General features: G+C 37.9%; 2 protein-coding genes and 3 non-coding genes across 5 annotated transcripts; all 5 read right to left on the bottom strand.

The window, feature by feature from the left end:
- Nucleotides 1–667: 667 nt before the first annotated feature.
- On the bottom strand, nt 668–740 carry trnav-cac (transfer RNA valine (anticodon CAC)). Its single transcript has one exon. It is a non-coding gene; the product is annotated as a tRNA-Val (tRNA).
- Nucleotides 741–1771: 1031 nt separating this feature from the next.
- Nucleotides 1772–4459, bottom strand: rplp1 (ribosomal protein, large, P1). The gene is made up of 4 exons (XM_053334235.1): nt 4253–4459; nt 3095–3169; nt 2197–2308; nt 1772–1903 (listed from the first exon to the last, which is right to left on the bottom strand). Exons 1-4 carry the CDS (start codon nt 4322–4324, stop codon nt 1821–1823), a joined length of 342 nt encoding a protein of 113 aa, XP_053190210.1. The 5' UTR covers nt 4325–4459; the 3' UTR covers nt 1772–1820.
- A 1381-nt stretch (nt 4460–5840) lies between these two features.
- Nucleotides 5841–16463, bottom strand: clptm1l (CLPTM1 like). Its single transcript, XM_053334525.1, has 18 exons — nt 16204–16463; nt 14433–14658; nt 14170–14264; nt 13320–13509; nt 12979–13160; nt 12792–12870; nt 12262–12379; nt 11965–12059; nt 11685–11769; nt 10673–10776; nt 10283–10348; nt 9785–9835; nt 9219–9301; nt 9057–9091; nt 8858–8913; nt 8706–8750; nt 8248–8363; nt 5841–8141 (listed from the first exon to the last, which is right to left on the bottom strand). Exons 2-18 carry the CDS (start codon nt 14595–14597, stop codon nt 8057–8059), a joined length of 1650 nt encoding a protein of 549 aa, XP_053190500.1. The 5' UTR covers nt 14598–14658; nt 16204–16463; the 3' UTR covers nt 5841–8056.
- An 857-nt stretch (nt 16464–17320) lies between these two features.
- trnah-gug (transfer RNA histidin (anticodon GUG)) lies at nt 17321–17392 on the bottom strand. Its single transcript has one exon. It is a non-coding gene; the product is annotated as a tRNA-His (tRNA).
- Nucleotides 17393–18234: 842 nt separating this feature from the next.
- Nucleotides 18235–18306, bottom strand: trnah-gug (transfer RNA histidin (anticodon GUG)). The gene has a single exon. It is a non-coding gene; the product is annotated as a tRNA-His (tRNA).
- Between the last annotated feature and the right edge of the window lie 1290 nt (nt 18307–19596).

Genomic DNA, 19596 nt, shown 5'->3' with positions numbered 1-19596 from the left:
ATACTAACTCACATTTTATATTTGGCAACCTTCGCTGGTATCTGGACAGGTGAGCATTAAATGTAAATGCTTTTGTTTGGAAACAGTTGTGAGATAAAGTTTTACTCATAGTTTAGCTTTGAAGTCCAACAGGATAAACTGCACCAGGTGAGGATGGCTGTGAGATGCTGTTGAAAGCAAGTATATGGACTATTTAGGTTGTCTACTAAACTTGGTTGCTGTTATAGATTAGTTAGCATTAAAGACATTGATTCAAGGTCAAAATGAGTGAATAGAGGAGATAAAATGCTGATACAAAGGCACATAAACTGGCTATTAAATGAAAGGAAATGTCACACACCAAGACGTCAGTTTACTGCTAAGAGTGTATTTGTTTCACATTTGACATTTGGTTATTTGCAGAAGCCCAGGGTCCTATCATAGGCTACTAATTTAAGAATTAAGACTTGTTGATTAGGGCGGATTGTGCAATTGGGGGTAAAAGCTGTGTCAGAAAGAGTTTTAGGTCTGTGGTTAAAGGCAGGGCTTTAACATGAAGTAAGTGGTGATTATTATTAAAGTTAAAGTAAATCCATTGTAAATGAATGTAAATGTAATGTTCCTAAAGGTGCCACAAGACAATCTCTGTACGCGTATGTACATGTTTGACACTGAGAAGTTAAAAATGTGTTTCCGCCCGGTTTCGAACCGGGGACCTTTCGCGTGTGAGGCGAACGTGATAACCACTACACTACGGAAACCTGTGATAGCACAAGGGCGAGGGATGGGAATTTAAAGGGATAATGCGCAGAAAAACGGCAGAGAACTACCAGTATTTTAGCACATATTTGTAAGCGTTGAAGCTACCAGCAATCTAATGGTAAATCATTTAACAAGTGAATATGGGAACCTTATTTTAACCTTAGCTTCCAGGAACTAAAGTCTCTACTACACATTTCATCGCTGCTTTCAAAGCACCCCGAGACAGTTATTAATTCACGTTCATAGCGTTACAGGAGATAGTAAATATCTGTTGACGCCTACAAAATTACACCGGTCAGAGGTAAATCGATCTAAATTTAATATGAAAATACATTTTGACAAGCAGAAAGAGCGTTTACACTCCACTTTTCCACAGAGCGTCGAAATAGCGCCATCACCTATTGACTCCAATATTGTGGAAGACAATTGTATTGCAGCAACCCTGTTAGAAGTACCCCGTTTTTTAACAAAGCAGCTAAAAACTGGATTCAGTTTTCCGTTTTTGGTAAAAAAAAATAAATAAATAAAAGAAAGAATAAAAGTGTCTTATTCGGAGAGGATGTTTCAAATATGGATTAAAAAGTCTAGACACAAGAGACAAACCCAAAGAATGGTGCACTCTTCGGTGTTTAACAGGCTAATATGTCTTAAAATATTATTTTTTATTAAACCAATAGTTCAGTGTACAAGTCAATTTCACTACACGAGAACTAATGTGCTGTTTTAAGACCGTTGTCCCTTGTTCTACAACACTTAACCCTTCACCCAATTTCTACTCTATTCTTATTAGTGTGTGTGCCCCACCACAATCTGTCATTCACCCACCACAATGGTACTCAGCTGATGTTCACTGAATTTCAATATAATATACATTTTAGAGATGTATCAGCCACTTTCAGTTTAATGTCCCAAAGTCTGTTGCTGGAGTAGTTATATCTACTTCAGCTGAGACATAGCTGATTATAGTTTTAAATGAAAGGTGATAAGTATCAAAGGGGAGAACAATAAGAAAAAAAGACAAGTCAAGCTGTACTTTTATTTTTGTATTTTTATTGTGTTTTCTTAGAAAAACAGCCGTTTTAATCAAAGAGGCCAAAGCCCATGTCGTCATCAGACTCCTCGGACTCTTCCTTCTTCTCCTCTTTCTTCTCCTCCTCCTTGGCTGTAGGGGCAAACAAGATGGTTTATGGTTAACACATTTTGAAGATTTTCACAGTCAAGCTATTTTACACCATTTTAACCATGAGGAATTTGCTATCAAAGCCCTAACATGTCAAGTAAAAAAAAAAAAAAAATGATTCAGCTCACACCTACAAAAACTTTTTGCTGCCTGTAATCAGTCAAGTATATCCTTTTTACATTTAAATGTGACACAAACAATGATCAATTTCCCCAGTGTCCCAATCAAGTTCCTCTAAAAACTCGTTCAACCAAATTAGATATGTGTCCATTTACCTGGGGCGTCTCCACCAGCAGCAGCAGCAGCAGCTGGGGCTCCACCAGCGGGGGCTCCACCTCCGGCTCCAACGTTGCAGATCAGGCTGCCGATGTCAATGCTGGACAGAGCCTACAACAAACATTCATGTCAGCATTACAACTTTCACATATTAAATTCTTGCTCTGAAGACAGATGCACAGACCTGGATCACTTAGGACATAACATTGTACTAGTGTAAATTAAGCTCTTCTGAAGATGAGGTCTGTGCTGATAGGATTCATTGAGAAAACTGCTTCAGTAACACTGTCGCAGTAATGTCAGCCAATAGTACCTGAGTAAAACACTCAGGTAAGAAACACTGTCTACTACAATAATAAAATACTCTACACAGACCATTTGCAAACTGCTTCTTTAAATTAAATGTACCACCTGTGTTTCAGCCGTTTTTGTCAGAAGGTATAAACACTCCATGTGTTGCATCCTAATGTTTTAACTTCTCAGTTCACAATAAGCTGATGTCTAACACTTACACAGCCCCATAACGAGCTCCAATAAGTACAACGCTGCTACATCACATTCAGACATGATTCTGCTCATCTAGAGCCAAATTTTACTGTTAATAAAGCATCCAAAATGTTATTGTTAAACGCCTGCTGAACCACAAATGTCAAAAAAGGTAAACCCAAATACAGCACTTCTAATCTTTGGACAAAATCAGCACAGCTCACTAACTGAAACCTGACTCCAAAGACTCCAGGAGCATAAGAGGCTATTCCAAAAAAAAAAAAAACCCTCTAGGTTATAAACTTTGCATGTGTAGCATCCCTTGTGAAATTTCACAACTTGACTCATAATATCAGATTTAAGAGCAGTTTGTGTATCACGTGTTGATAAACGAGTGTGTTGACAGCTCACCTTGGCAAAGAGACTTGGCCAGAAGGGCTCCACAGTGACTCCAGCAGCCTTGATCAGAGCATTCAGCTTGTCCTCCTACAGACACAGAGCACACATTTTATTAGGAAAACACTTTATTGATCTTGGAATAGTACTCAAAGACATTACCAATGCACCAAAAACTATGACAGGGATGGAAAAGATATTAATATTCTTTAATGAGCTGAGTGTTCCTGTTACTACTTTACAATCCGTTGTTGCTCCATTTATTTAATGAAATGTCCCCCACTTGCAATTCATAGGAATCAATTAACAGTTATAAAGTATCTTATTCAACACAAATTCTACTTTTGTACATGTAACTTTTTAAACAACATTTTCTACTGTCTTTTTAATGCTGAACTACTTATTTATTGTTCTTTATTCTTTCTATAGATGCTGCTTATGTTTATGATATCCACCTGCAGCAAAAATGTAAATTTCCCCACTGGGACAAATAAGAGTATGTAATTTCAAGGAAACATTCATTTCTAGTGAATGAAAGTGTATGTTGCTGCCCAACTAGTGATGTAAGTGTAGTAAAGTGTCTATATTGTGTAGGATGCTGAGCCCTGATGTCGCGTACCCACGTGTACCCAGTTGTCTGGGGAACAGGAGACAACCAACTGGTCCACTGTGATAACTTAATTTCAACAGCAGAACAGATAATGTGAAGAAGTTATGTCCTTAAGTTTACAGGGTGGTAAGTTACAATTTCTGAGTACTTAAGGCTGGACTGAGATGCTGTTTAAGCTAGCACCTGTCACTAAGTGAATAGCGGATGTTAAGACTTGTATTTGCTTGAATGATTCAACACACGAGATCAGTTACAAACCCTGAAATCACACCATAAGTTTAATTCAAGAATGTGATAATACAAACACTTGTTGCCCCGTTGACAGCAACGTGGCCTAACGTTAGCAACTAGCATGCCGCCATTTTAGCCGGCAGATAGGATTATTTTGACATATACACACCTCAACATACATTTTTAGAGATATTATAGTATCGTATTTCACCAACACACCACCCAGTTTCTTTATCTTTGCTAGGCAGGGATTCTCCGATCAGAACAGTGCTCTGGGGCGTAAATTAGACCAGCGTTAGCCGGACTGTGAGCGGGTAAAGTGGGGTACTTACGGTGACGGTAACTTCATCGTCGTGGAGGATCAGAGCAGAGTAAATGCAGGCGAGCTCGGACACGGAGGCCATTGTAGATGTTGGATTTTATATTTGTGGCGTTGGATGCCTAAATTTAACGGTGCTAGTCGCCGGATTGCAGGCCTTAGCTTCGGGTGAAGAACCGAGCACCTTAGGCACGTCAACTTCCTGTAGTGGAAAGGGAAGGAGGAGGGCGGGAACTTGGAATATATACCTTGCGTCGAATTGCGTGTATGTGACGTCAGTACGCACACAAAATGACGACAGACGTCGCCCATAATGAGTGAATGAAGGAGTGAATGAAGCGATTGTCAAATCAATCAAAATTACACACAAACAAAAGCCTTGCTACTACAATAAGCACCCGGAAATGTTTATTAGTTTTATAACTTTTTCTTTTTTTCAAGTGTTTTTTTTGCAAATTCATAAACACACTTTATTACTATTTATTACTTATTGTTATTATTATTAGTGTGTGTGTGTGTGTGTGTGTGTGTGTGTGTGTGTGTGTGAGAGAGACAAAATTATTTGCTTTTAGATCAGTTACAGCACAACACAGCACAACACAATATTATAAATTATAATACAGAAAACTCACCCACATTTCTTCTCATTAGACAAGTATGAATTAATTTATTAATTAATACTGTACAAAAGATCTGAATATAGTGCATGTTAAGGTGGTGGGGAGCAGTGAGACAGGTGTGTGTGTGTGGGGGGGGGGGGGGGGGGTAAGGTTTAGAGTATAAACAAAGAAATGTGGAATGAACTATATATATATATATATATATATATGTACAGGTAGAGCTGGGCGATTGCTGCCCTCACACGATATTTTGAGATATTTTCGCACATGAGTATCTTTAGGGAGTGAAAATAATGATGTTTTAAGGTGTGACACTGTGGTTAATGTCTAGTTTACTTGATTAGGACTATGAAAAGATCATGGTTTGGGTTAAAATGATCACTGGAGACAAGTTTTCAAATTCCTTAAAGATATGCAACCTTATTTACCTTTTGTCATTTATTTATTTATTTCTACTGTGACCTGAAAAGTGAGGTTACCGAGTTTACTGTAATATGTGAAATATGGCCAAGCTTTTTTTTTTGTATTATGTTGCAGGTCGCTGTGTTTCTTCTCTCTCTTTAGCTTTTATATGATGCTGTCATTCACATGCACTTTATTATTATTAATTTGTGTATTAAAAAACAATAAACAAAGTTCATTAAAAAAAAAAGACACACAACCTTTACTGTCATGGCAACAGTGAACACCACGATTAATTGACATGAGCAAGATCAAGTTGATGAGAGTTTCTATATGTCGGTTTTGATTATTTTTCAATCAATTGCCCAGCCCTAGCGACACGCGTATGCTGCATAGGCGGCTGCCCAAGCTGTTAAGTATTGTGGGAAACCCTGGGTAACATACGTTTTCAGAATAGTGACTTTTAAGTCTATATGCATGCTTTGTTTGAGCCCTGCTGCTATTATCACCTGAAGTAAAACCTGAAAATTTGTACTGAAGACAAATATCTGGACGTTTTAAAAATCACTGCCATTCATGTGTTCAGTCAGTCAATTTTATTTCATCTTATTTCATCAAAATCACAAACATTACAATAAGTAAAACCATTTCAAGGCATATTTCTGGCAAATCTCTGCTGGCTGCATTTAACTGGAATAGAAAACCTGCACTGACCTTTGTGGACAGACCTAATGTATCTTGATATCTGAACACGAACTAAAACATATCACAAACACAACAATCAAAATGTGACAAATGTGTGAAGTCAGATGCAAGTAATACTTTCTTCAAGTCTTAAATTTACAGTTGACCCTCCCAGACCGTCAGTGTATTTAAAAGCATCAAATGGATCATTTATGGTGAACACAACAAAGCTCATAAACAGTTCAAAGAGTCATTCTCACATTTGGCACTAATATATTTTCTTGGCCCAGATATTTGAACAAAATACTTAAGCAGGTAAGACCACAAAACTCGAATGGATGGAAAGGACAGTGTGGCTTTCAGTGGTACCCTTCTGTGTCACAGTGAAGTAAAACTCAGCATTATTTAATGTGTAGACGCAACCGGACGCTCAGACTGTTCAACTGAATATATTCTAGAACTTTCAAATTCAACACAACAGATTCTACAACTTTCAAATTCAAGATTCCGGAATGATGAGGCAATTCATACAGTCACCATGGCAACTAATCTGTGCTGCAGCCGTTATATGTGGATAGGCCATTATTCAAATTAAGATTATTCATTACTGAAATTCTTAAAGCAAAGCGATTCATTTGAAATTTATGACACAAATTGTCATCAATTTTAAGCCTCTCTTCCCACTTTTAACAGGTAATTTAAACAGGATCTTTCATTCTGAAATTTGTTCTAGAATTACCTTACGTTACACATTTTGAAATATCTACATATTGATATGTTCTATAACAGGTCAATTGTTAACTGCCTTTTTAGCCATAATAAAAAAAACAAAACACAATTTCACATTATTTCAAATTCTGCATCAAGAATATTTAACTGAGCAAATAAAGCATTCACTTGTGTTTCAGCACTGCCAAAATGTGTCTATTATATGGGCGTTACTGTAATTATCTGTTTAAAATCAGCATATCAGATTTCACACTTATTGAATAATATGAATAGAAGTGTCTGAAAAAGCTAACACATGTGGCCAGCTCACATCTGCCCAAGCCCTTTGTTCAAGGTAATTTAACCTATCTTTAGTGGATACAGTTCTATATTTTTGAAATGCACAGTATTTTTAGCCCTCTGCGGTCACACAGACATCTTCAGTTGCCCTTTGACATGAAAGCAAGCTTGTGTGATATTGGGCAATTGTAAAACAAACAACTCTCTCAGATGTACCAAGCAGCTCTTGTTTTGCAACTGCTAGATATATGCATTTAGAAATTAGTTTCTCAAAGTGGTCTGAACCAGGCCATTCTCAAAATGTACTCTGTCAGTTAATTTGTAAACACAAATGTTTAAAATGATAATAATTTCTGACATTGCAGTTAATATGCTGAAAGTACAATATTTACAGTGCTTCTCAAGAAATGATTTCAGCTTAAAACAGGAGTCTCATCCAATTTCCTCCTTACTCCTGCAGCGTAGCACAATTTGCAAACACCCAAAGCTGGAAGTCAAGGCTAAAATAGGCTGTCAGTGATATTAACCGGATGGAGCTGTTCCAACAGATAAGGAATGTGACTTTTTGTGGATAAACATAATGTCTGAAAAACAGGAAGAGTGGAATTTATGGCAGACAATGCTCAAAGCTGCCACCAATATTTATTATGGTAGAGTTACTGTAGTCGTCAGTGTATTCTTTCATACCAAAACTCAGCAGTGCCTTTTAAACTCAGGTAATTACCACGGTGCTGTCCAGCCATTTCACACCAACCAAGTTTTTCCAGGTTGCTGCATCTGTTTGAAAAATATTACAGATTGATCATACTGATCCTCTGGTCCAGTCAAAAACAAAAAGACCTCTCCAGACTGCAAAAAGCAGATGAGCAGATGTTGACCTTTCAAAACACTTTGCACTATGGGACGGGATTTTAAAAAAAGTGGAAAAACCAGAAGAATGCGTCTGGTCAATTTACAATTAACCGACCAGAAACAACAACATTTTTTCCTGGTGCCTCAGGACGATTAAAGCAGCTCAGCTGATACGAGATGAAATCAATGAAGACCAGCGGACTGAAGACAAAGCCAGCAGACACCAAATCACGGAAGCTCATCTTTCCTCTCTAGTCCTCGTGAGTCTTTCCTTTGGGTTTTTCATCGTAAGAAACCCCATATTCATTCACTCTTGTCTTGTCCACTGGGTAGAGCCTGAAGAAGAAGGAAGAGAGAAGCAAAGTGTTGGGTTTATTTTGCTGTAACTTCAGGTAATTAGCATTATTTGCATGCCTGTGTGTGTGTGTGTGTGTGTGTGTACCATCTCTGGTAGAGGTAAATGAGAAACACCACATCATCTCTGAAACAGGCCAGTCTGTGGGACGTTGGCATTGTGATGATGAAGGCAAACACGTCGTCAATGAAGGTGTTGAATGCCTGCAAACAATAAATGAATATTAATCTGTCCATTTAAAAAGATAATAATAACTAACGTAGATTCAGTGAAGGTGACTTAACTAAAACTATTTATTTAATATTGGAAAATAATGCTGATAAATGTTCTGTGAGACTTAAGAGAGCTTTTAGTGAGGTATCTAGCTGGCTGATAGATGTATCTGTCCATAAATCACCTGTGACAGAGCACCACATTTAGTGACTGATCAATCTGTATCAATGAAACAACACATATCTGAATCCAAAACATCATTCATTTGTTGCTACTTGTTCATGAGCACTCTTTAAACTAACTGAATAGCTGGAGCTGCTGTGTGTCCTCACCTTGTACATAAAAGCTTTCCAGGGCAGGTGGGCCACAGACTTCAGCTGTTGAATGAAGAACAAAGCAGAATAAGTTAGTGAAAGGTTGAAATAATAAAAAACTGAAATCTAATCTAGTTGTTTCTATTTGAACAGAGCTTCTATGAACTGACCTTATAGTTGACAAAAAGTTGGGGAAGCATGAAGAGGAAGCCGAATGCATAAACACCTATAAAGTCAAAATGAGATGAATTTATAGAGATTATTAGGATTATGTTGGCAGAGTCACAGAGGTACTGATTTACTACAGCTAACAATGCATTGGTTCATATATTCAGTAAAATATGTTTTATCTATAGTGTTACAGCTTACCGTTCACCAAACTGTTGATCAACCACGAGTACCAACTAAAACATGAAGAGAAAAGTCAGTCAAAATAAGTAATACATAGAAAACTCATGACAACTGTATCACATTATTAATAATCGTGTAGTAAGTGTTGTGCTTGTTATGAACACACACAGAGCCCCCTACCTCTTGTATCGTAGGTAAATTAGAGCATACACGGCACCTCCAATACAGAGTGGGTACAGGAGGAATGACAGATACTTCATAGCCTACAGAGAAGCACAGCAAACACATGAATGACATGAATGAACATGAATGAACTTAACGATATAATCTCGATTTGGTGCCTGCTATAGCTCAAGCAGAGATTATAAATGCCCCATGAAAAATAGTACAACTATTTCAGTGGAACACTTAAAACTCACATTTAGATACCATTAGAGCAAAGATAAATTACGTGTTTGTGATTTGGGTGAATTAACCCCTCAAAGAATTAGTTATGTACTATAACGCTGCCCTGAGTGTTGCAATTACAGCTAACATTAAGATGTCAAGCTTGGGTAAAAAATGCTATTGTGATCATTTCTCATCTTTGCAGTTTAGTGGTGTCACTAGCAAATGCTTCTGTTCTCGTATTATATTCTTGATTGTTGTGGAAAGTAAGTATAAAATAGAAACTGTGCAAGTGTCACCACAGCTGCTCTGTTAAGTGTTAAGTGTTAAGTGTCTGTGTGTGAGTGCGTGTGTCTCACCAGAGTATCGTACTCTTCTGTTCTCCTCTCTGATTCATCTAGTTTGCCAAACTGTTTTACAGAAGAGAAAAACACATGCAGATTTACATTAGGCACACATTTCCTCATAGTATAAAAGCTGCAGACACAGACAGTACTTCTTCATTGTAGCATTATCCTCTTAAACCCATAATAACATCACTGTATCCATCTTGAATATGGTGTACTTTCTGCACTACTGCATCATCACATTTGTTTACTTTATTCATTTATCATGGCCTCAAAATGTGAGTGTGCCTCCAGCTATCTGCTCTGCACTTTAATTTCAACCCACAGTTATTTAGGAGACAGCTTTATGACAGCTGCAGGCAGACAAAATGAATAAAATCTACTGATAGGAAGCCATGCAGCAAGAGGGGAAACTGTGCTGATGGTCCACACATCAATTCATTTACCATCAACAAATACTCAATACTCAGACTATTGTGTGGTTAAAATAAATGCCAGGCAAATACATACCAGGAATGTTGGTTTGCCTCCTTTCCAGAATACCTGAATCTTAAAAGCCTTCTTCACTTTCCATACCTGCAACAATAAACCATCCACATAGAATATCATACATTAATCAAAGACAGTGAGTCAGAGTTAATTATTAGACTCAATCTGGGTTCTATGATCATATCTAAACATATGATTGAAAATATTTCCAAATTCAAGTTTTTAAAAATGGCATTACATCAGTTTAAAATGAGGGAACATGTGGTAAAAATAAGTTTTATTTTTATCTTTTCACAGATATTACAAAAGCCTTTATTATATATATAAGGGTGAATAAATACATGTGTGCCTGTGTGTTTATGTGTACTTCAGAGATCTTTTGTGTGTGTTTCAGGTGTTATTTGTTCTTACTTCAATGATAGAGCCGATGCCAGCAGGTATGAGGACAAGCAGGCTGGTCTGCTCGTCAAACAGATAGAGGAAAATCACTATGGTGCTGAAACACCGCCACAGCACTGGAAGACAAAACACACACATATATAAAATGAGATATTGTCTAGATACTGCCTCTTTTAAGGTTACTGATTCTGATTCTGGTGAATTATTTGGTCCAGAAGAGAATCAGATTTTCTCTAGATATCGTTTCATCAAACAGGAAACCAAAGCATTTCTGTAATTTTCCACATTTAACAATTAGAGAACCATTCAGGATATTAAGTACAGTAAATGTCGCACCATGTGGTCTGCTTACACTGCTGTAGGTGAAATATTCCACAGCAGTATTTTGCACATGGTTCTTTTCACTACCTGTCAGCAAACATGCAGCGTGCCTCTTACTCTACTGCTGTTGTTTATAAATCCAAAAACTGAACAGAAGGAAGCACAGTGTGACATCTGGCCCCACCCCAGTAGTCCGGATTCAAAGATTATGCCTCAACACACTGATGCCTGACTTCTTGTAGATTCACTTGCACGTTTTACATGCTGTATTGTTCATGGTCTATTTAATCTTAAATTAAACATATAGTGTGCAGGTGAATCTCCACTCAAGCTTTTCCAACTTTGCCATCTGCTTTCCAATATTACGTCTTGCATTGTTTGAATGGTGTATTAGAGGGCAGATTACAACATGTTTATTCATTATTCTTCATTTAGGTTCCCATTAGCTTCCACAAAGTGGTCGCTAGTCTTCCTGGGGTTCACATAAAAATGAAACAAACAATTTAAAAAACAATCAATAAAACATGAAAGAGCAAAACAAGCCAAATATAAGAAAATTACTGAATATATTAAAAAGGTAGACAATAAAAAAGAAAGGCAAAATTGTAAACAAAAATAAGTGCAAACAAAACAATAATAATCAAAACAATTTTAAAGTAACATGTCAGCAGAAAGTAAAGCTGTGAACTCTTAAGTTGCCCACCTGCTTTGCTCGACATTCCCACCATGCTTTTCTTCTGTTTCCAGAAACTGATGTCATTCTTGAAGGCCAGGAAGTCAAAGAGGAGCTGCAAAATGTGACAGACACGACAGATGTTTTTTTTTTTTTTTTTGCAAGTGCCTGAAGTAAGGTGCATGAAGTAACATGTAAGTGCCTAGCAGCTTTTTACACACACATTACTGAAAGCAGACGGTGTGTGGACTCATCACTTACTGATAATAACTGATTACACTGTATTATGTGGCTTTGCAGTAAGACTTACATGGAAGGCGGCTACAAAGAAAGTCAAAGCCAGGAAGTACAGGTTGGTATCCACAAAGATCCCTTTAATCTCATCAGCATCCTTCTCTGTAAAACCTGCAGCACACATAGGGACATAGATGGATATGAGATATTAGGAGTAGATGGCTCCTGGACATAACTGTGTTTTAAGTGTGTAGGTGAGACAGAGACAGAGACAGAGAGAGACAGAGACAGAGACAGAGAGAGAGAGAGAGAGAGAGAGAGAGAGAGAGAGAGAGAGAGAGAGAGAGAGAGAGAGAGAGAGAGAGAGACATACCAAACTGCTGAAGAGAGTAAACGGCATCTTGCATGTGGATCCAGAATCGCAGTCTTCCCAGAGAGATCGAGTCATAAGAGATGGTCAAAGGAAGCTCCATGGAGGTACCATTAATCTCCTACAAACGCAAACAAAAACTACATTTTTTTCCATACTGAGCTTCTAATATACTTATTTAGACACACATTGATATCCCTCATTCTATTTCTTTGGCTGTCTAAAAAAATCTAACTTTAACTTATCACTGCATCTCTGTGCTATTCAGCTGAGACTGGGTTAGGCTTGAAATTATTCTAAGGCAGGAGACAATTCACAGCTCAGGTAACTGGAAACAAATCAACAAGTGCCTGGGTCATCATGGCAGTGCTGCATCATAGGGTTATTGTATAACTGTTTGCACTCTTCCTCTAAACGAATTCCGGTGAAAAATGAATACTCAGAAAAAAACAGTCCTTTTTAAAAAATCTGCCGTAGGGAATCTATGAATTCCAGGATGTTACATAATTTTTTTTTTTAAATCGAAAGCTTACCACAAGGTCTTTGACCCGGTTGCTGAGCTCATCAACAAACAGCAGAGGTAGATACACCATCTTCTTACCATTTTGGAATCTGAAACGCAAGACAAATAAAAATCCTCTGATCAAGTCCCCATCTTAAATTATCACCAAAAACACATCCAGATCAGCAGTGTGTGTCTGCGTGTGTCCACTCTCTTACACTCTCAGGTATCTGTGGACGTCACTGGGCAGGTATTCTCTGTCAAACAGGAAGTGATCGCCGACGATGTTGAGCGTGAGGCGGGTGCGCCAGTGGGAAACTGGGTGATCGGTTGTGGAGGAGGTTCCAGCAGCTGAATTACCATCACGCTGTTTCTTCTGCTGGGCCTCGTCTTTCTGACCCTGACAAGTACATATAGAAAATAAATCATTATCATTATTTTGTTGACGTCATTATACTCTGAGCCTTTTTAGAAGATTTACTAAGATCACACTGTGGGCCTCTCAAGCAGCTTGTTCCTGTGTAATATCTGAAAACTTGTTCATTTTCAACACACTTACCTGTGTTTGATCCTCGCTGGATATCAGAGAGATCTCAGGCAGTTTAGGGACCATGTACGTGGTGAGCTGAGCTACCGAGTGGACCTGTCGTGGGTCCTGCCATGGAGTGACGCCAGCTTGGTGGACAAATATTAGTGCATATAAGGTTCCATTGTTACGGGTCTTCTTAGGGAGAGAGACATTGATTATCCTGGAAGAAACAAAGAAACGGCATCAAACACACTGCTGGAGGGTTTAGCCATGCTGTGTCTTTTGTCATTACAAACCTAACCTGGATTACTGTGACACGCAGTTTTTATATACTGTGGCCCTGTGTGAAATGGTTAGTTTTGAAAGTATATACTGTATATCAGAATAAGTCTTATATTTGTGGTCCTTTATTATCTTTTACTAAAGTTGTTTCCTACTTTAACACTGTGTCTTTCCTGCTGTTCTGATGTTGTTGTGTCTAACTTGTTTACAGTTCTAAAGCGTCTTTGAGTGCCTTTAAAAGCTCTGTATGAATAAAATGTATGATTATGTTGATCTTATGCATGCATCACACTAATGATTGCCTGCATTGTAAGTGTTTAAGTGTTTACCTCACTTTGTAACAATTAAATAAATGTAGGCAGTACGACTGTTATGACATTCTCATATAATTAAGAAATGATCAGCAATGTATTTTTGATGTTTAAATCTGAATAAGTGTGTGGTTATGTCAGTAATAAACTGTAAGTTCAGAGTCAATGAGTTATTTTAAAACCTCGAATCTGACTTAACCAATCAGATCTGATAACAGAAACAATTAATTTTCTGCTTTTTTTCCATTTCCATTACTTATTTACTACAAAGCAATAATCCCACTAACTTCTCAAACTTGCTGTTGACATCAAAGTCTTCCTCCTTGTGGATCAGAGTATGTCCTCCCTCAGCGTTGGGCCGCAGTGCAGTGTAGATACTCAACTGATAGACAGAGAGAGATATTATAGACACTGATACATTCCTACAATTTCCTCATGGAGGGAGATGTGTAACACGATCTGTTAGGCACACAATATCACGATCAAATCAAACCCAACCACCCATAGAGACAAGTGAACACCATATCATATCATATTTCACATCACTGACCTGCAGTTTAGGGTTTCCTGCCAGGAAGGGTGTTATACAATTGCCACCTTTGGGGTTGTCGCAGGGTTTGGTGTACACTATCCCATACATCACCCAGCAGGTGTGCAGCACGTACACAACAAACACCCCCACAATCAGGGAGGTGAAAGATGTTTTCAGGAACATTATGCTAGTGTTGTCTTGTTGCGTTGTCTCCCTTGGCTAGCTGAGGAGCTCGGCCATATGTCTGCAAACGAGGAGTCGTAGATAGAGGAGTTAGTGTGCAGTAGTAAGTATTTGTTCATCAGATCTTAACTCACCCCCAAATAATACATACTTATGTAGTTGTTGAAGATCTAATTTCCAAATCATAGGCGTTAATCTGCTGCTCTAACAGCCTCATCTCTTCTAGAAAGTCTTTCCACAAGATTTAGGAAGCTGACAGCAGGGATTTACTCCCACCCCACCACAATGATTTTGGGTGATAAGGCAAAAAGGGGCAGAGCTCAGGGCTCAGTATTGACAAATCAAGTTTCTCCATTCCAAACTAGGAAAATAATTCCTTTAAGACTTTATGCATGGGGGCACTGTCATGTTGAAACAAGAAAGAAGACTTCCAAAACTGATCCCACATAGTTAGAAGCACACAAACAGAGCTGCAATGATTAGTCAATTCATCTATTAGTGGATCAAAAGAAAATTGAACTATTTTGATAATCAGCTGCTAATTTCTGTCATTTTTCAAGCAAAAATGCAGAATGTTTTTTTAGACATCTTTAAAGTGAAGTTTTTCTGTTTTGGACTGTTTATGTCTTTCCTTCTCCACACACTTTGGAAACAGGTGAAGTAGTGCCAGAAATGCCTACTCTGGTTTCAGACTATTTGTCAGACAAACTGAAAGACATCAATGTCGGCTCTGAGAAATACTGAATACCATTTTTCAACCATTATTTAAAAATATTTCACTAGTAAATGAGTAAATGATGAATGGACAAAATAATCAGCCTATGAGTTGCAGCCCTACACACCAATGTCTAATATGACTTATAAATGACTGAGCCACACCAAACCTTGAGTAGGGTGTCCGTCCACACACTTTGAACCGTACCTATAACAATCTTTGACAACATACCTGAAACAGGTATTTTCTGTCTTTTGTGTCAAACCCACAATCACTGTATCAAGTCTGCCAATAAGTACAGAACATAGCAGGCCGGGAACATTTGTCAGAACCTGCTTGTCTGGTTTTGTCATTGTTTTAAACTTCACGTCCAGAAAATTGAAATGAAAGATGAATGTTGGCAGTGCCTCGCGTCTAGACATAATATAGAAGAATAGAATTCACATAGAAGATGTGAATTTAAGTCTGATATTGACAAGAAACTTACATTCACACACATATTTTCCAATATCATTCAAATTTATAGACATATTGTGGACAGGTTGGCCAGTTATTGACACATCTAACGTTACCAGGGATTTATTTATTTGCCTGATGATTAATAGAAACCAGTTATTTATTGTTCGTATTCATTTTTAACTATTTGATTGATTGTTTATAGGCTAGAGGCTATCTTAATCCATTCCAGTTGATCAAACTAGGAGACACTTGCTACCAAGATGTCCATATGGTTGCTGATGTCTCTGTAAAAATCTGCTGTCTTCCCTTCATCTCACACAGTGTCTGATTTGCCATTTTTGAGGCTTTAGTGCTTATTTTTCCCTTTATATTTTGTCGCATCACATTAAAGGGTTAATGAGAGTAATATGCAGACGTAAAGGTGAAACAAACCGGTGACAGGACTCTTCTCAGCTGGATAATGTGCTGGCTCTCCGTCCTCTCACTTCACACCACATCCTGCCAGCCAATTAAACGCGACGACATCGTTTCTTTAAATCCGTCCTCCGTTTTTAGCTGAAGACTGTGTTGTTTGCTCGCCTGGCCTCTCCATTCAGGGTGGGAAAAAGACGGAACTGTCCTAGAAAAAAAAAGTTGTCAGCTGAAAGCGTGAGGTGGATCTATAATATTTCCGCCATTCGTTTCCTGGTTTGTTTCCTTACACGGGACTTGGCGGGTTAGTAACGCGAGACGTCAGGTTACCGAGACCACAGCCTTATTCTTTCCCTCCCCACCTGCTCCCCACCCGCATTCCGCAATATGAATCAAATTACATTGAGATAATAATAATAATAATAATAATAGTAATAATAATAATGATGATAATAATAATAATAATAATAACAATGATAATAATGATTATGATAATAATAATAATAATAATAATAATAATAATAATAATAATAATTACACTTTTAACGCACTTTTCATGCATTGTGAAACTCAAAACTCAAAGTGCTAATAATTACAGAACACACAAGCCTACATTACTACCCCCAGGAGCCCCTGGGCACTAAAGCTCATGTCCCTCAAACAACTTTTATTTTATTGTGGTTGGATAACACTGCTATCAGACGGAGACCTTGTAACTTTGTTTTGGACATACTAGGTTTCTGACATAATTGACCATTAGAAAAAAAAATTGCGTGCCCTTTCTGCTCAGAGGCTCCTTGGCACTTTCCCAGATAAGGTAAATCCAGCCATGAACACACAACATAAAGAAAATGTTAATAATAAGATTTCAGATGATATAGAATACAATCATTTAAAAATACATAAAACTTTAAATTTATATCTGTGGAAACAAAAAAGGGAAGCTTGTGCACACTTGCAGTTTCCCGCTACTATGAAGCTATATTGTTCGACTGCTGCGGACAATTCATTCATTCATTCATTCATTTGCCAAACCGCTTATCCTCCAGTATCAGTAGCTAGATTTGCCTTGACATGGGTGTATCACTACCATTCATATGATCTCAGGGTGTAAGTAACTGTGTCCTTTAAAATAAGCTGCCGTGACCCGGATTCGAACCGGGGTTGCTGCGGCCACAACGCAGAGTACTAACCACTATACGATCACGGCTGGCTATTTAACACCTGTCTCGTCACAGCTGATAATACCCCAATATGTAACCTGAATTTGGAGTGACGTAGTGATGCCAAATATATCACTATGGGTTGCTATAGTTACTATTAAGAAGAGCAGCAAGGACCACGGGCCTGCCTAATAATAGTTTTGAACTTTTAAAACCCTACATTGTATTTATCATGTTAATTCCTATGCAGATTATCTGTACACTTGTAATCACCAGAAATAGTGTATTCCTCGTTTTATACGACACGATTGTGGGTTTCTTTCCATACAATGTCATTTTTTATTTGATTGCTAAACATTTTTATCCACAAACGCACACTTTCTAAATCCCCACATCGTTTGCTGCCCGTCCTTGCAGAAATGAAAAGTATCTTGAATTCCTTGAGCTACATGAAAAATGATAAAACTTTCCACACTCAGAGCTAACTTCTGAACACGTGATCTTTAAAAAAAAAATGTATTTAGCCATTTGTCTGTTCTCTCTTTGCCTTTATGCTATCCTGTGAGATTCATGCTTTTGTTCTACTGTCTGCTTTGTGTGATGGTTTTCTGCATCCTCGTAGTATCTGTGTGCGTTGTGTATTTCAGTATTTGGCCAATAAATGTGAAAAGAAAACGGAAAGGAAAGACCTATGTTTCTTCAGCAATAAGGTGAAAACTAGGGTGCTCTGTAGATGAGGGAATAGCTGCCTGCATTTGACGAGTATTAATGAAAGCACTTTAAGTTTAGTCTGTCAGTTATCTTCTTTAATTGAACTCAAGGTCAAGTTGATGTTGAAGGAATAGTGACTTCTTTGGATTATGGGGAACCTGTCTGTGTCAAAACAGGCTGCCGTGACCCGGATTCGAACCGGGGTTGCTGCGGCCACAACGCAGAGTACTAACCACTATACGATCACGGCTGGCCACCGCATCTGAGTGTCGAGTGTGTTACAGAGTTGTGAACTCCCCAGAAAGTATGTTCATTTTGTGTGTGGTAATTGATGTTATTGGTTGAATAATTAGGCCTAATTGCTATCTATTATAATGTATACACTACCAAATGAATCTGACTAACAGTCAGCACCACCATGTCTGTCTGTGTGTATGTGTGTGTGTGTGTGTGTGTGTAAGTCATTCATATATTGGGAAGCAAGATAGGCCCTGTCTTCTTCTCCTCTGAGTATTTCTTTTTTCTTTTTTTTTTTGAAATCAGAAATTTTAGAGTTGAACTTGTTAAGGTAAATGTTACTCAGTTTAATGTTTTACATTGTAGGAGTAAGTGCACGTCTGTCTCAGCCCCACCTGTTGAACAGTGACCACATATTCTGTTTTGTTTTGGTTGCTATGATTTTATATCGCCCTTTTTCAACTGCTAGATTGTGGTCACTGAGCCTGTACTTGGCTCAGATCTGTCTCTGCTTTCTGTCTCTGGCAGTACAGAGATATCCTGCCAATTCATAATCTCTATTTAGGGCCAGATAACATTGTAATATACTTTGGCTTTCACTTTCTTTATTATAATATTCCAGACAGGTTTCAATTTTTTTGTCCAAGGACCAACTGAACTCATAAAGATCATAAAGTAGTGCAGTTTATTAAGTCATAAAAGAGTTGTATCAATTTCAAATGTAATACAAAATGGAAAATAACATGTTACATATGTTGTTGTAAAACTCTTAAATCTTAAACACACTGCACCTCTTTTTTGCATTGAAAAGCTGAGCACAACTGTGTATTGTGTGAACTGTAAAAAATGTATCTGCAACAGTTTTTGGGCAGTAGGCTGTCAGTCTGAGCCTTTTCTCCATTTATCATGTGCGTAAAAACAGTGTGCTGTCATGACTTCATTAGTTCAGTTTTTTATTTGCACATACACACTCACGAGCACTTTATTAGTAACACCTGTGCAATCTGATGCAATCCACCACAACAGCTCTGCCATAAATTCTATTTTTGGGAAGCTTATACATACATATTTGTTAACGGAGTGGACAAAATATTAGGAACACTTTTCCATATTATGCGCTTCAGTAAACCACCACCCACAACGACCTCAATAATGGGCATAAAGTAGAATGATCACCTGTCAACAAAAACTGAAAATGCTTCATAAAAACTTCATAAAAATAGTATTTATGGCAGAACTGTGGTATTGGATTGCATTAGATGGCAGAGGTGTTCTTAATAAAGTGCTCAGTGAGTGTATACAA

This window comes from Scomber japonicus, chromosome 15, assembly GCF_027409825.1.
Source record: "Scomber japonicus isolate fScoJap1 chromosome 15, fScoJap1.pri, whole genome shotgun sequence".
NCBI lineage: Eukaryota > Metazoa > Chordata > Actinopteri > Scombriformes > Scombridae > Scomber > Scomber japonicus.
Note: the sequence above shows the minus strand (reverse complement) of the source record. Positions and strands in the feature narration are given on the sequence as shown.

Coding starts and splice junctions, on each gene's coding strand:
- clptm1l (XM_053334525.1), bottom strand. CDS start 14,597: ATGTTCCTGAAAACATCTTTCACCTCCCTGATTGTGGGGGTGTTTGTT. Junction 9,092..9,218: donor ATTTACCTACGATACAAGAG/GTAGGGGGCTCT, acceptor TTCATGTTTTAG/TTGGTACTCGTGGTTGATCA. Junction 8,751..8,857: donor AACTTTTTGTCAACTATAAG/GTCAGTTCATAG, acceptor TTCATTCAACAG/CTGAAGTCTGTGGCCCACCT.
- rplp1 (XM_053334235.1), bottom strand. CDS start 4,324: ATGGCCTCCGTGTCCGAGCTCGCCTGCATTTACTCTGCTCTGATCCTC. Junction 3,170..4,252: donor ACGATGAAGTTACCGTCACC/GTAAGTACCCCA, acceptor CTGTGTCTGTAG/GAGGACAAGCTGAATGCTCT. Junction 1,904..2,196: donor TGCTGGTGGAGACGCCCCAG/GTAAATGGACAC, acceptor TTGCCCCTACAG/CCAAGGAGGAGGAGAAGAAA.